General features: G+C 42.1%; 1 protein-coding gene across 1 annotated transcript in view; it reads right to left on the reverse strand.

Moving 5' to 3' along the window:
- Positions 1 to 1,741, reverse strand: part of LOC128732989 (MAP kinase-activating death domain protein) — a 37,472-nt gene extending 35,731 nt beyond the window's left edge. The window contains exon 1 of the mRNA XM_053826504.1: positions 1,562 to 1,741. Within this exon, the coding sequence (XP_053682479.1) occupies positions 1,562 to 1,741 (180 nt within the window). The remainder of the gene's footprint in view (positions 1 to 1,561) is intronic.
- Between the last annotated feature and the right edge of the window lie 15,347 nt (positions 1,742 to 17,088).

A 17,088-nucleotide genomic window follows, 5' to 3' on the forward strand; every position in this document is an offset into this window, starting at 1 on the left:
ATCCCGAGAAAGGTCCTTCTATGGCTGACGATCAACGAGAAGGGAATGTGCAAGCCGCTGTCTTTTTTCGAGGCTTACGGTGAACGGCATATACAATACGAAGTGTCTAGCGGAAGTTGCGCCTTCATCAAAGAACTATCACACGAAGGAGAAGATAGATCGGTTGATGATTGACGTTGTACCGAAGACCGACAACCCTTCCGATATCCCCGACTGTTTCACCAGTCATAGCTAAGGTAGCGGCTAATTGCCTGTCGAAGTATTTTTGTAGAAGGCCTAATAAATATTTTGTAGTTTTGTTTTCATCACCATCCGAAATTAGTCAATTTTTCTCAATGCATACGTTAGGCCTCCCAGTTGGCCTCGAGCTACGACACAGGTTTAACAAGCCAAGTTCAAAAAGGTCGTAGCACTAGTCTCGTTATTGTCCTATACTCTTACAGCTGGCTGTAAGAAGGCCAAGATTCATAAACGGAATAAAGCACCTAGCACCTATGGGTGGAAAATATCCATAACGATAACAATACATTATTGACATTGGGCAGATCAATTGTGAATCGGATGTAGGCAAACATACAGGAGAAAACCAGAAAGGAATTGTGCAGTCATACAGAAAATCCCCTGTAATTCATGAGTAAGATTAACGTCGACTTGAAAGCCTCAACTGCAATCAACTGCAAATTGCGTGGCAAAGTAGAAAAGTAGACCATCAACAACAACTTGATTATTTCAGACTTAGCGAACAGATTCGGTGCTGCCCATAGTAGGTACAGTACGAACAACTCGCCTCCGGAAAAGTTTTAAGTTCTATCGACCGGCAGCAAGCAACCAACCAAACTGGTCCCCCGGCCAGAACAGTAATTTTTTGGATGCATTCTCTTTTAGATGTTTGGATGAGCTGTACCATGACCGGGGCAAATATTTTATCTTGCAACACCTTGGGGCGATTAGATGTGGTGATCGATAATAAATTCGAGCGCAAGTTCATGTTCTGGGACAAGCAAGTTTATTAAATTTGTAGCCGTGTCAAATAGAACTGAACAAGAAGCGAACATGCATTGAGCCAAATTGATAAGTCTGGATGAATAATCCAATCGAAAATTGCTAATAACTGAGTAGAATAATATTCTCAATCAACTAATTGTTTGTTTTCAATCAAACTGTTAAAATTTCGTTTACTTGGCACTGGGCTTACTCGAAAATCAATCAGAATATTAACCTGAAAAAAAATCAACAAGAATCGACTATTTGTGTTGAAAATCAAATATGCACTCTATTTCAACCGAGTTATTTATGATTATTTTCGTCGCATTTTTTGTAACAAAAGACAGAAAAAACAAAACAGGGTTCGTTTATTTGCATATCATCAAAAATATGCACCGGAAAATTCCACAAAATGTGGAATGAAAGCAACGGTTGTTTGTTCTGCGTATGGCAACTCGAATTTCCGACCGAGTAAAACCAAATTTTGGCAGTGGCGTAAGCACTCGTTGTAATTGGATAAATTTCATCCCCCATCCGTTCCCCCCAGTAGCCAGTAACCCAACTCAAGCTAACGAACCTGCACCGGTGGGGCCGAGTGTGACCCAGCTGCTTGCATTCCCGGAACGTTGCTTCCGGCGGCACCGGACGACGGGTTGTTGCCGCCGGGTCGGGTTACGACCGCCGACCGGGCGCCCACTATCGCCAGATAGTCGATCAACCGTGGACACAGCGAGTCACGCTGCTGCTGTTCGGCCATCGCGGCGGGGTTAGTTGTGCTGTGTTCGGGGTTTGGTTTGTTCGTTCAGCGGATGGATTCGATCCGATTACCAGCAACCAGGCGGCCTCTCCACGGTGAGTAGTGTGGAGTGTCCTAGTTGATACTGATGCTGGTACTGTCACACGCTGACTTCGACTTGTTCCTACGTCGACGTTGTCGTCGATTGCCGGTTCATTTTAGGGATAAACCGGTCCGTTGTTGGTGATTGAGTAAACAGTTTCTCGATAAGTTAATTTAATTGCTGCTTTCGTTGTCTGCTGGTGGGTGGCAATTAGCGCAGAAGAGTCGTTCTAGTGGCATTTTGTTTCTCTGAAAATGGAAGAAACGTAATAAGATATGGTTAGCAAGTGTTTCGCTTCTGATATAAGATAAATGAACTGCTGCCATGGTTTAACATTTCCTAATAAATAAAGCACATTATCTTCTTCTATAAAGTTGTCCTTGGGAGAGCCACCGGCCGTGAAGGTGAATGCTATTATAACACGATAACCAATTAATAATCCTGTTTAGTTTAGCACAGCTTCAAGCCGCATCACAGCAAGGGCAATGAAACGGGAAACTCCCCAAGAGCTTTGCGATAGGATAATTGAATAATCGATACCATAAATAAACGGTCGGCATTCGTTTGCAGCTGGTGCTGGAGCTTTCACCCTTTCGTTCGCATCTGTGCTAGCCGCATCCGCGTGATAGGGATTAAAAATAGCCAACCACCAACCAACGATGAGAGAATGGGGTGGGAGAAAGTTCTTCGCAACGCTTCGGTTGGATTTGCTTCTGGTACCAGAGCAATGACGTAGATGCACAAACTTTGGATCCCGTCAAATGCAGATTCGATTAGCTGCAGCTTATTCAACGCCATCATAATCATGTTAGCTGCTTTGTCTACCGTACCGTATTGAATGGATTTTAAATGAACATAACCGTCATAGAGTTTTAAATAGAAAGTTGCTTAATGAAATTCAATTCTGCTTTTATACATTCAAGTGGGTTAATTAAGCAATATAGAGTCACATTGTCACCCTCCTTAATCCATCTGAAGCAGTTACCTACCCGCATCAGAAGGACTCCGACGAGCGGCTTCACAAAGCAATACTCTTGTAGGTGAAAGAAAAAAAAATCATTTACGTGCAACGATGCTGGCTGGCGGGCTGGCATTCAACCAGCACGGTTGACCCATAAAACACGTGGACATGGAATTTCATTTACTCTTCCGCCGTTTATGACAAAGCAAAATTCCAGCGAAAGGCAGCAAGAGTACTATACTAACCCGACGCAACGTGCCTCCCATTCCCGACACGAACTTCACATACACAGGACAGGACAGGCAGGACACACTTGTTGGTCCATTCTGTGGCTGCAACGCAACTAGCCAGCCAGCGTGAGTGATCCTTGCGGCCAAGGATAAACGCTCTGATGGGAGCCTAAATTACACAACTTTCGCACGTAATCCCACAGTTCGGTGAGTTAGCCGGATGATGGTCCATCGTCCAATGTGGTGAGCTGATGCTTGTTAGGTAAACTAAGCAGAAATGATGCGATTTAATCTTCCGTTGGCCCCGTCCCATCCTGCTACATAGCGGATGGGGACGGTTGGTGGTTCATTTGAGAAGCCGAACCGGACGGGAGTTTGGAAGCTTGGTAGAATTTTCTAACATTTCTTTTACTTCCCGCTGAGCAGAGCACTAAGGGTACAATTTCCTGTTCGGCTGTCAGATGTATTAAGGACAAAAAAAGACTCCAAGGTCATTGGCACATACCGTACTGTGAGCTTTACGATAAAGCCATAAAACGTACAGGCCAAATGGCTCATGCAACAGCTCATATTGGCAGGTTTACTTTCCATCAAATCAATGAATCATGATTACTTACCGGGAAAAGTTTGTTAATATTGAAGCAGTGCGATTTATCCGCTTCCGCAACTACAACGCAATTTTAGAGGGTAACAAAATGTTACATAATCACAGTAAGCTAAGTAGCCCTGAATTTTTAATAACCCCTAAAGTTTTGATGTATAAGACTACGTCCCTACAGGAAGCTATGGTTATAAAATCAAAATTTAAAAAGTGAAACAGTTGTTAGGTTTTGAAGGCTTACTACTCTTTTACTTCTGAACGGATTAGGTAACAAGATTTTTGCATCGATCGGTCAGAAACTTTTCTACAAGTAGATTCGCATAAAAAACTGGAAAATTGTTTCGAACCGTTCTACGAAAATTCTACGACGCCTAGCCATGAACGATGGGGCCTCGGCATGTTCTTCCGTTTGCTTTTCCGTTTTATGGTCACGAAATTATTGAACTAGGTCCTCTGTTTGGGGTTCGCCGAAAAAGTTTCTAACGGTCTCATCTCGGAGGCGTTGGGAGGCGTTCTTCAGTACAACGTTTTTTTTCAGTTGGTATATCTCCTTCAGTAGTCTCTTGGCATAATGGGCCGAGGCCAAGTCCAGCCAATAGATTACATCCTTTTTCGCGTGATATTTCTTGACGATGGTGAAAACTTCTGGTAGGCACTTCTTCTTCAGCAGCATAGAGCCGGGGTGGCTCGTGCTGTTTCAAGCACTCGTGTCCATTCAACTCGGTCTTGGGCCACTCGTCGCCAATTTCCTAGTTGTCTTAGAAGTCGCAAATCGCTTTCGACCTGGTCGAGCCATTGTGCACGTTGGACCCCCCTGTTCCTGGTGCCGGTGGGGTTGTTGAAGAGGACTACTTTCGTCGCACTGTCGTCCGGCATCCTTACGATGTGTCCGGCCCACCGTAGCCTGCTAACTTTTGCTAGATGTACGATAGGAGTCTCCCCAAGCAGTGCCTGTAGCTCGTGATTCATACGTCTCCGCCACTCTCCGCTTTCAGTTTGTACTCCGCCAAATATCGTCCGCAGCACTTTCCGCTCAAACACGGCAAGGGCGCGTATGTCCTCCGTAAGCAGCGTCACGGCTTCAAGTCCATAAAGAAATACCGGTTTGATAAGGGTTTTGTACATTGTTAGCTTCGTGCGGCGGCGGATGCTTCCTGATCGTAGCGTTTTACGAAGAGCAAAGTAGGCCCGATTTCCCGCTTGGATGCGCTGCTGGATCTCTTTACTAGTGTTGTTGTCCGCGGTCACCAGCGATCCCAAATACACGAACTCCTCTACCACTTCTAGTTCATCGCCGTCAACGGTTACCGTCCGTGGGAGGCGCGCGTTTGTTTCCTTTGAGCCTCTTCCTTTCATGTATTTGGTCTTCGACGCATTTATTTTTAGCCCAATTCTCCTAGACTCCGCTTTCAGTCTGGCGTAGATTGCCTCCGCCGTCGCAAAGTTCCTGGCAATGATATCGAAGTCATCTGCAAAGCCTAGAAGTTGGCTACTCTTGGTAAAAATCGTGCCTCTCGTTTCGATGCCCGCTCGTCGGATCACCCCCTCAAGAGCAATGTTGAACAGTATGCAGGATAAACCGTCACCTTGTCTCAACCCTCGCCGCGTCTCGAAGGGACTCAAGAGTGTACCAGAGATGCGTACGAAACACATCACTCGATCCAATGTAGCTCTGATCAGTCGCGTCAGTTTGTCTGGAAACCCGTATTCGTGCATTATCTGCCATAGCTTGTCTCGATCGACTGTATCGAATGCTGCTTTGAAATCAATAAAGATGTGATGCGTGGGCACGTTGTACTCCCCACATTTCTGCAAGATCTGTCGGATAGTAAAAATATGGTCCGTAGTTGCGCGAGCCCCCATGAAACCCGCCTGATAATTCCCTACGAAACCTTGTGCTATCGGTGACAGCCGGCGTAACAGGATCTGGGAGAGTACCTTGTAGGCGGCGTTTACCAGCGTAATACCACGATAGCAGTCCAGCCGATCACCCTTTTTGTAAATGGGACAAACCACTCCTTCCATCCATTCCTCCGGTAGCTTTTCCTCCTCCCAAATCCTCGAAATAACCCAGTGTAGAGCCTTTGCTAGCATGTTTATAAAGCTTTGCCGGTAGGCGGTCCTTCCCAGCGGCTTTATTGGTCCGATTTCTCGTTTGACTTCTTGGAGATCAGGCGCTAGGACATTACTATCTTCCATGGACGCTCCTAGGTTAATTTCCGTTCCGCCTCCTTCTGCGACTTCGCCATTGAGGTGTTCATCGAAGAACTGCTTCCATCTGTCGACCACCTCGCGCTCGTTTGTAATTAGATGTCCTCCCTCGTCCCTACACATGTCAGGTTTCGGTGTGTAGGCCTTCCGAGTTTGGTTAACCTTCTCATAAAACTTGCGCGTGTCATTAGCTCGGAATAGTTGCTCTAATTCTTCACGATCTCTGTCCTCCTTTTGGCACTTTTTTCTTTTTTCTTTTTTAGCTCGTCGGTATTTGGCCAGGTTCTCTCTAGTGACAATACTTAGATAATTTTTCCAAGCATTTTTTTCTCCTCCACCGCTTGTTGGCAATCATTTCCAACCAATCATTTTGTGTACTCCGAGGTTCAATACCTAGTGACTAGTGCCTAGTGCTGTTCAATCAGCACCCGCTCGCAACCTGCGAAATTTAGCGATCTGCAGTTCCAAGTACCGAGTCTCTATTCGTCGTCCTTGTTCCGTCGCCTAGGTCGATGCCGAATATTCCGCTCCGAACATGCTTGAATGTTGTTAGTTGTAATTTAGTTTAGGTATGTAGCCGTACTGGGGCAACACTACCGAGTCTCGCGATGGGGCTGTCATCTTATAGTGCCGAGACTCACTATACCTCCTCCCTGGTTAGTATACAACCTTAGTTTCCACCGGGGCTGGTTACCCGATCTCCGGTTGCTCGTATTCCGGCTGGTACCACGAGGAGGTCGGGATCGAAGTTACTGGATAAGAGGCTAACGACCACTATGGGGTCTATATTCCGCATTATCCAGCCGTTTACCAACCTGGTAGGCACTTCGTACTGTATTTCTCTCCGTTTTCACTGTTCGTCAGCTACGGAAGAAATTTCTTCTTCTGGAACTTGGTGTAGGACATATATTTGGAGTCATCACGCTGCACCGGAAAGATGTTTTCACAAACATCGTCAGCTGCTCAGATACGGCCAGCTCAACTGACGCTTCCGCAAAAATGTTCATTTTGGCCACATATTTCTTCACCGCTTGATCGTTTGCTCCACCCTCCAGGTCCAAAGTACGGAATGATGAGACCACCGGTCCGTTTGACGCTCATGTTCTTCTCCAGAAAGAAGAGGATGTTGTAAGTGCCGAATTGGCTATATCCAACGGACACAAAGTACCACACGATATCCAACTTTTTCGCTCCGGGGTGGAGCTGGCAGTACGAATAAAGCATCGGGCGTAGTTGGTTGACCGATTACATCAGCCCCAAAAATAAATTTTTTGTTTGTTCTCTTTAAGTTATTTAATGATTCCTTTAAGCTCCTATGAACAAGCAAATGAATGTTTCAGGCGTTTTAACCCTTTATGGACCAGGCTGCACAGTGGTCCAAACAGCGAAATACGTGATCGCGTGAGATTACGCCGAAACACGAGATTTTTCGCATATAGTGTAGTTGACAACATTTCTTGGTATAAAAAAATGCTTCGTTTGACAGAATCGTTCATGTGATTAAAAGTGTAATACGAAATTTATTTTCTGACATATTCGAGATACAGGTTTGATGTATTCAGCAAAGATGTAAGAAATATCAATATCAACAACTTTGTCAAATACATCATTGATGTATCTCTTCAAATAAATTAGCAATTGCCCAATTGCAGTACGATCTCGTCGTTGTCCAAGGCAGACAAAAACCGTGCATCAAATGAATGCGTTCTGATACAAAATGTGCTACAAATGTATTCCCACCCGTAAGACGTTTGAAACAGCAACATTTGCGGTAGAAAATAAATCTACGAATATTTTTAAATGGTAAGAAATTATTTATCAACTATGAATACAGAACAAAAGACTTCACTAGAGTTTAATTGCAATTTTATTTTACATTCTTCATATCTACTTACAACCTATCCACTGGGATTTACAATGCATTTTGAAAAAAATCTTAAAGCTAACTATGTCCTAAACTTCATCCTAAAGCTCGGTGGTCGGTATGTTTTTACGATAAATCCTCACTTGAATGTACTCCAGCTCCACATTGTCCGCTGGTTTGGACGACTTCTTCTTGAAGAGTCGGGTAATAGCCTTACACAGACAGCGCCGTAACTTGTTCTTTTTCGACTTCTGTTGGCCGTTCAACACCGACAGTGGGTCCTTCAGTACTGCAAAGCTCGGGGTTTCGATAAAGTCTTCGTGATCGGTACACTCTTCGCAATCATCACCGTCGATGAAACTGTGCTGCAATGAGGAAAAGCTTTCCCAACGGCTGATACGTCCAGCAGTATTTTCTGCCTTTTCCCGCTCATGCAGATTATCGTCACACTCTTCGTAACCATCATCGTCATCGTCGTCGACGAAACTGTGCGGCAATGAAGAAACACTTTCCCAACGGTTGACAAGTCCGGCAGTAATTGCTACTTTCTCCCGCTCATGTAGGTTCCTTAACAGGTTCTGTGCCAGCGGTGAGAGACTCGAAGTCGAACGATTCAAGCGCTTCGCTAAACGTAAAGAACAACGTTGGGTTGCCGAACGACGAATGCTAAGACCTGAGTTACTATCCATATTGATGTTACAAAAATAAGCAGATCTGACACCAGGAATGACTGAAGAGCTAATAATGCCGACTGAAGCATAAGCATACCTTTTAAAGGGACCTTTCTCCTTTTCTTTACCTACGAACTTACTATGTGAAATATAGTTACCTATCTGCATAGGTATTAGTGGCTTAGTATTGTTCACTTAGGTAGGAACAGGTTGTTTTCAGGACGATTTAAAGTTTACACTGGTAGTTTCGTAGGTAATTGGATATCTATGGCTTAGTATATGCGATAGCTATATACACAACTAGGTAGCCCGGCAAACTTCGTACTGCCACGAATTGAACTGAATGTTACAAATTTAATATGACTTAATGACTGAAGAAGTGATGCCTAGAAAAATTTGATGGTAAATGGTCGAATAATGCGCTCCAGAACCACCATGAGGTTCCACAGTCTCTTATTCAGCAACTCTTATCTCTAGCTACCTCCTTGTGGTACCATCCGAGATACGTTCCTTAGTGGAAGCTTACCAAGCAAGCTTACTGGTCTTGCGACAGGACATTGTCCGAGTAAATATCATCTTCGGAATCTCAGTTTCGTACAAGATGATATTTAACCTCGGAACACTTGCTCTGCAATCGTGGAGCACAAATAGTACGCAGATCTGGTTGGCGTCGCCGATCAGGGTACTAGGTTCATAAACCTAGTCATCCCTGATATGTGCCAACTCTAGCTACCAGCCTGTCACTTCCTCAATAATTGATGGGTAAGCTTGAAGCGTATAGTAAAATAATAAAACAGGGTATACCGCAATAGTTCAAAATAATGGACGCAGTGGTAAGAGTACCCAACAGAGGAGAAAAAAATGCTTAGAAAAAGTAAAAGCCCCGTAATTACAGAGCAGATGCGCTGAACTTTCTAGACCAGAGTTACAGAAGCTGTAGGTTTCGGTATCATCGGATATTCTTTAAGTATCACAAAGTATCGTTTCTTGATATTTGAGCGATTTCTCAATTGACGTCACAACGCAGTGCAGTCTGTTTTCTGTAGATTTACCGTGTTGGTACGCATGTTGATTTCCGTGCAACGGAGAGTTCTTTAAAAGTAAAATTAGCTCGGAAAATGTTGATAAGCTCGGATATAATAACACTGTCCATTTGGTGTAAAAAACGGGTGCCATACGGATCTGGAGATTTCATTGGTTCAAAATTGCTAAGTGCCTGTTTTACCGAAGCCTCCGGAAACAAACGGTGTGTAAGCAGAGGCGAGTCGTTTAGCACATCCTGTAACGACATACAGTATTGTTCCGATTATATCAGCTGCTACGTAAATTTTAGGCTGATATAATTGGAAAACTGATATAATCCTAAAAAAATTGTTTCTGCTTAAAGTATGTCAAGTTTATTAATAAATTATGTTCTTTTTTTGCATTAATAGAGAGGGGCTGGGGCAGGGTAGGGTCAGAGGCTAGGAGGAGGTTAGGGTCAATAGGATCGTAGCAACTGGCCCTGCAATCAGGGTTGCCACATGCACAGATTATTCTGTGTTTAACAGACATTTGAAAGAAATCGCCTGTACAGAATCTGTATGCATAGAATACAGATTTTCGCCAAATTACACAGATTAAACAGATTTTTGAGCTTTTACATGAGGGTGAAAGAGATGGAAATAGTCAGCAAAATGACTCTCTATCTCTTTCATTCTCATTGTTTTGCATTAGACAGATTTTTGCACAGATATTTTTCCTCGCTGTACAGATTGTCAGATTTTTTCAACAAAAAACACAGAATTATATGCGGCATCCCTGCCTGCAATTGTCCTGTACTCTAATAGCTGTCTCCTGTACTCTAAAGTCTGTCGTATAAAAACAGAAGATCAAGTTTCGATAACAGAATGAGTACTTAGTCTTAGCTTTGCTTTATTTTTTAGGGTGGTTATATTTGTGATGTGATTTCAAAAAAGAAGTTTTTTGAAAAACCGTGTTTTGCTCTAGAAAAATACAATGTCTTTACGAAAGTTGTAGAACATACTAAAATAAGCAACTTTATCGAACACAGTAACTATCTACAGGGTGCTCCTTTTATGTCGGTATGTAAACGCTGTATAACTTTCACATTTACCAACTGCTTTCTTTCATTAGCTATGTTTTGGAAACGCCATTTCAGTACAATTTTCGCCATGTATCGCTTCACACCGAAAGAATGTGCTGAAATAGTGTGAAATTTCGAAAACACTCGTTCCATTGTGTTAACTCAACGTGCATATCGCAAAAAATATCGCGGCAAAAAGGCACCATCTGACAATTCTATTCGTCGTTTCGCGTCGAATTTTTTTGAGCACGGGACAGTAGGAGATCGTCAACACACCATTCATCAAAGATCAAGACGTTCCAATGAACTGGTTGAAGCAGTGAGGGAGAGTGTTGCTCAGGACCCAACAGTTTCGTGAAACTGTCGATGGAAATCGATATCGGTAGATGTTGGTCTAGAAGGTTACTGGTTTCAACAGGACGGTACACCATGCCACACTGCGAATTTAACAATTTAATTTCTGCAACGAAAATTTCCAGGACGTCTGGTGTCAAAAAGGGGCGATATTGACTGGCCACCCAGATCACCTGATTTAACCCCCCGGACTTCTTTTTGTGGGATTATCTGAAAAGCAAGGTTTACGCCAACCAACCACAAAGTATTGACGAGCTCAAGGCAAATATTCGTACGGAAACCGACGCTATAACACCCGAGATGCTCAAAAAGGTAATGGATAACGCGGGAAAAACGAGTCAATTTGTAATTTCTAATAAAGGTGGTCACTTAATAGATATTAGGCCGTATGAATAAAACAGTTTACTTTGCTTTTCCCGTTTAAATCGTATGGGAGCATTTGCTCTAACTCTTTTATTCATACGGCCTATTGTTTTCAAAAACTAAACCAAAAAAATTTTAAGGAACCAAACTAAATAAAAATGCATTACTAATAGAAATCGGTTGCTTTTTCTTAAAGTTATTCAATGTTTTCATACCGAGATAAAAGGTGGAGCACCCTGTATCTCGTATGGTTGTCGAAATATGATGATTTACTTGTAAAAGCACTTTTTAAAATAACTGTAACTTTTGAGGATCCGATCCAGATACAGACAACTGTACTTGCTTTTTTCAGGTTTTTGTTGTACTTTTATGTGTGAGTTCTTTGATCTGCCAACAATTGGGTCCTAAAATTTGTAAAAAAATTGATTTTTTTAGAAAGAACGATAAAGCTAGACGTTGTGATCACGAGAGCACTTTTTCTTTTTTAAAAATACGCGGTACATAAAAAAATAAAAAAACAAACAACAAACAACAATTTCTACCTTGACATTACAGGTCTTTCTTAACATAAGGGAAAAAATATGTTTCTGGGAACAATGATAAATATTTTTCTTCTGGCAACCCCGATTTGACATTAACTTTGACAGCAATAAAACAGCTCCTTGACAGTTTACTTTGTCTCGTTTAGTTCAACTCGTGAAAAAACTGAACTGAACTTATGACTGGCATAGTTTGTAAATTTAATGAGATAAACACAAGATGACAGGAATTGTTATTGTGGTACCATTTAAAATTTGGTCGCTCGCCACAGAACCATTTTTTGATTGCAGCGTAGATCCGGCTGAACGGCGAAACAATTCTGTACGATGTCATTTCGTGCAGGGTTTGAGTTCCTCTATTTTCCATTGAAACACTACATTGCACCGATGCGGACGATTGAAGCAATGTATCGGTTGTAACACTACTATCTATCGGAGTCTGCTTGGAAATCTGTTGGACTCAGTATGTGTTCATCTGATGTAACAGAGTCTTTAACACAACGAGAGGTGGAACTTGTAGAAATGGATCCTCCTTGCTACAAATAAATAAGTACTGGCCGCTGGAAGATTCCATTGGTAAGTTTTTGTGCAACACAATGTCTGGATATAACAAAGAGCGTTGGCGAAGATTCATATATTGTACACTGAATATTCGGTAATCATTCGGCTGAAATTAAAAACAGCGGTAATTTTCTGTATTTATCACAGATTCTAAGCTATCGCAAACATTTACCTCGACATGATTGTTACAAACGAAGAGTTTTGGTTTTAAGTTGGGTTTTCTATATAAATGCCGCACTGATGTAATCTGCTCTTCGAACATCTAAATCCTTGAGCACCGAAAAAAGTACACTCGGAGAAAGTTTTTGGTTGCGGTTGCATTTTTTACAACGCGGGCCACTTCCCTACACTCAAAATAATCCACACGTCCTTTCCACGTGAAAAATCACGTAAATTTCTCTACAGGGATTTACGTGACTTTCAGGTGATTGTTATTGGAAAAAATAATAACATCTATCTGATTTTCACGTTAACGCATTAGTATGCGTGCGAACTACCTGAAAATCACGTAAATAGTACAGGAAAAGCTGGGTGGAAAATATTCACATAACTTTTCAGGTAACAAATAACGCTTCATAGTAAATGTATATGGGCTGTTAGATTTTTTACCCCATTTATTTATTATTATTAATCAACGGGCTCGATTTGGCCGCAACGATTGTCAGGTTAACATAAAAATAGTCAAGTCGAATTAAGTGAGTAAAATTCTATCAAACGTATACAAACAGATCTTAAAGTAACTGTATCTTCTTCGAGGTTTACCTCTCCCGAAAAAAGCGAGTGAATCAGCCCTGTGGTATCGCGGCAGATGAAACTCGAATAACGACGAACGACGATACTTGATTAAAGGCCCGCTGCACACCGCCGATAGCGCCGTTCATACTGTGAGGTGGCAATCTTAACTTCGAATCTAAGATAATGCCCTAGTCTTTAAAATGCGAAACACGTTCAATTACTGTGCCCTAGAGCTCGTAACGAAACAGGATCGGATCTTTCTTACGGGAAAATACGGGATTGCTGAGCACTTCTCCGGGTTCACTATTATACAGTTCACGTCGCACCAAGTGGCAAAGGCCTCGAGTTGATTTTTAAGAAAGTGACAGTCGTCAGTCGAGCGGATCCGGAAGTATATTTTAAGATCATCGACATACGAGAGTCGTGGGCCCTTAATCACCAAATTAACGTCGTTGAAATAAAGCAGAAAAATCAGATGACCTAGATGGCTTCCTTGAGGTATACCTGATCAGGCTGGATAGCTATCGGATCGACAATCTCCAACAGCAACCACCATCGATCGGTGAAATACGAGCGAAACCATTGCAAAAGGTTACCGCTAACACCCAGTCTATGTAACTTTGTAATTGTGATGGCGTGGTTTATCTTGTCAAAGGCTGCCGACAGGTCGGTGTACAAAACATCTGTTTGAGCTCGTTGTGCCATACCCTCCGTTATGTATGATGGAAGACACAGCAGATTAGTAGTGGTAGAAAGCTGGAACGTGAAGCCATGTTGATCAGCACTTAGAAATTGCTTACAGTGGGAAAGCAGAGGTTCCATGACCACCAGCTCGAATAGTTTCGAGACTGTGCCCAACGATGTGATGCCTCGATAGTTGTCTAAATCTCGTTTACTTCCTTTTTTGTGTACAGGGAACATATGTGCAAATTTTCAGCACGACGGGAAAATCCCACTGGAAATGGACATTTGAAAAAAACGAAGTAACGGTGTCAGCAAGCAGTCTATGTGTCTCTTCAGGAATGCGGAAGGTACTCCATCGGGTCCAGGATTGAAGGACAACTTGAGCATGGTCGCAGCCTTCGAAATCATCTCGACATTGATGTCGATGGCACCCAGCGTTTGATCATATATTGGAACGTTGTTGGCTGCTAGGGCAACACGGTCCGCGCTCAATACCTCACTCACTCGCAAACACTCGGAAACTTCTTGGAAAAGAAACGGCATGTATCCTGAGGAGTGGCAGCAACTTCCCCGTTGTATTCAATTGATGATGGGAGCCCGGACGCTTTGAGTTGCTCGTTTACGTGATTCCAGAAAGACTTCGGGTGATGCTTCAACCTTCGTTGAATACTGCGTTGATAGCGCGAAAAGCATTGGAGACTGACTTGGCTGTATAAATTGTTTATCCTCGTATAGTGGAGTTTTAGTGAAAGCGTACGAAATTTCGTGAATCGTCTTAATGCTGCTCTTTCGTACGACTTCAGCCTGCGTAGCTCATTCGTGTGCCAAGAGGGATAAGATGTACTGCGGAGACTACTTTTCGGTACATATCGATCGATAGCATATATCAGGACATGAGTGAAGGTCTGCGCAGCGGCCTCGACGTCGTCGGGATCTAGTGTGTTTGGTGTTTGCCCAGTCAATACTAGACAAGAAATCATTGATCCTTTGTTGATCAGCTTTACGGAAATTATATGCGATAGCAGCTGGACATCCATCGAACAAGAAGATTAATTGCACCGGCATGGATTGTAGAGTTTTCAGAGTCAGGATAGAGGAAACCTAGTTGTGTATAAAGCTATCTCATATACTAAACCATAGATATCCAATTACCTACGAAACTACCTGGGCAAACTTTGAATCGTCCTGAAAACAACCTTTTCAGACCTACCTAAGTACCTAAGTGAACAATACTTAGCCACTAATACCTAAGCAGAAATGGTAACTTATGCTGATAGGTAACAATATTTCACATAGCAAGTAGGTAAAGAAAAGGAGAAAGGTCCCTTTAAAAGATATGCTTACGCTTCAGTCGGCATTATTAGCTCTTCAGTCATTCCTGGTGTCAGATCTGCTTATTTTTGTAACATCAATATGGATAGTAACTCAGCTCTTAGCATTCGTCGTTCGGCAACCCAACGTTGTTCTTTACGTTTAGCGAAGCGCATGAATCGTTCGACTTCGAGTCTCTCGCCGCTGGCACAGAACCTGTTAAGGAATCTGCATGAGCGGGAAAAAGCAGCAATTACTACAGGACTTGTCAACCGTTGGGAAAGTTTTTCTTCATTGCCGCACAGTTTCGTCGACGACGACGATGATGATTACGAGGAGTGTGACGATAATCTGCATGAGCCGGAAAAAGCAGCACCTATCAGCCATTGGGAAAGCTTTTCCTCATTGCAGCACAGTTTCATCGACGGTGATGATTACGAAGAGTGTACCGATCACGAAGACTTTATCGAAACCCCGAGCTTTGCAGTACTGAAGGATCCACTGTCGGTGTTGAACGGCCAACAGAAGTCGAAAAAGAACAAGTTCCGGCGATGTCTGTGTAAGGCTATTACCCGACTCTTCAAGAAGAAGTCGTCCAAACCAGCGGACAACGTGGAGCTGGAGTACATTCAAGTGAGGATTTATCGTAAAAACATACCGACCACCGAGCTTTAGGATGAAGTTTAGGACATAGTTAGCTTTAAGATTTTTTAAAATCCCAGTGGATTGGTTGTAAGTATATATGAAGAATGTAAAATAAAATTGCAATTAAACTCTAATGAAGTTTGTTGTTCTGTATTCATAGTTGATACATAATTTCATACCATTTGAAAATATTCGTAGATTTATTTTCTACCGCACATGTTGTTACAAACGTCTCGTATTTGGTACGGGAACACATTCGTAGCACATTTTGTATCAGAACGCATTTGATGCACGGTTATTGTCTTTCTTCGATATAGACCAGATTGGGCTGCAAAGAGCTTTTTCGGTCATTTGTATAATGCACGACGCATTTTTTTTAAATAATTCATATGCATATAACTTTATTAATATGTACGAAACATTCGGGGCTGATTTTAAGTATCTATTTCGTTGTAGACAATCATCGTAAACCAAACGTTCATATTTGTATTATAAAACATGCTTTATTCTTAGTGTGGGATAATTTTGAATCGTTAATGGTTTGATAAAGTCGAAATAAGGAATAGCTGAACGTGACTTTATCTAGGGATACCATCAAAACGATAAATCGAGTGAGGACAATAGTCTCTCTAAACAAAAGTGAAGGACCAAAAAAGGAGAGTCATTTAATGGTTGAAAAAAATAACAACAGATAAGCGAAAAGGAAAAAAAGCGAAACTTAAATAATGCCTGAAGAAAATTAGGAACAAAACTCAAAAAAAGAAAAATGAAACCAATTAAGTTCCGTAGGAAAACTTTCATCACGCTACAAACGGTCCAACCAGGGGAGATTCATAAAAGACTGGATTTGGCGTTGCCAAGAGGCAAATAAAATAATCTTTAGAGTCTAGAATAGCACCTACCAAAAGAGCCGTGAAATTACACTGAACATGAATTGGAGTTAGGAAAAACATAGGAAAGCACTCGACGTGCATCTTTTCAGCTTGCAATGAATCATTCACATAATTATGAAAATGGAAACATTTGCATTTACATTATATTATGTATGTCATAGTTGGCAGGAAGCAAATACTTGCTTATAGAAGATAGAGTAGCAGCCAGGTGTTCACATCGAGATGCATTTGGCAAATTTTCAATAGAGTGATTTATATTGTATGAAAAAAATACAATTAAATGAAAATGTTGGAAGCAAAAAAATACAGGAAAATCGATAAAAGCTAATAGAGAAAGCTTTTTCGACAAGAACAAATCGAAGAATGATGTCCTTACTACGTGCACCAGAAATTAGATAGAAAACTTATAAAAAATGAACGGTTTTGCTACAACATTCACAGAGTGTTGCACACTCATGCGGAAGCTAGACAAAATTCTGGGGAAAAGAATCTTCTCCACTCTAGAATACTCCATCCCAAGGCCACACACTCGGTACCTCGGTGTACACGTAAACTG

This window comes from Sabethes cyaneus, chromosome 1 (genome assembly GCF_943734655.1).
Source record: "Sabethes cyaneus chromosome 1, idSabCyanKW18_F2, whole genome shotgun sequence".
Lineage (NCBI taxonomy): Eukaryota > Metazoa > Arthropoda > Insecta > Diptera > Culicidae > Sabethes > Sabethes cyaneus.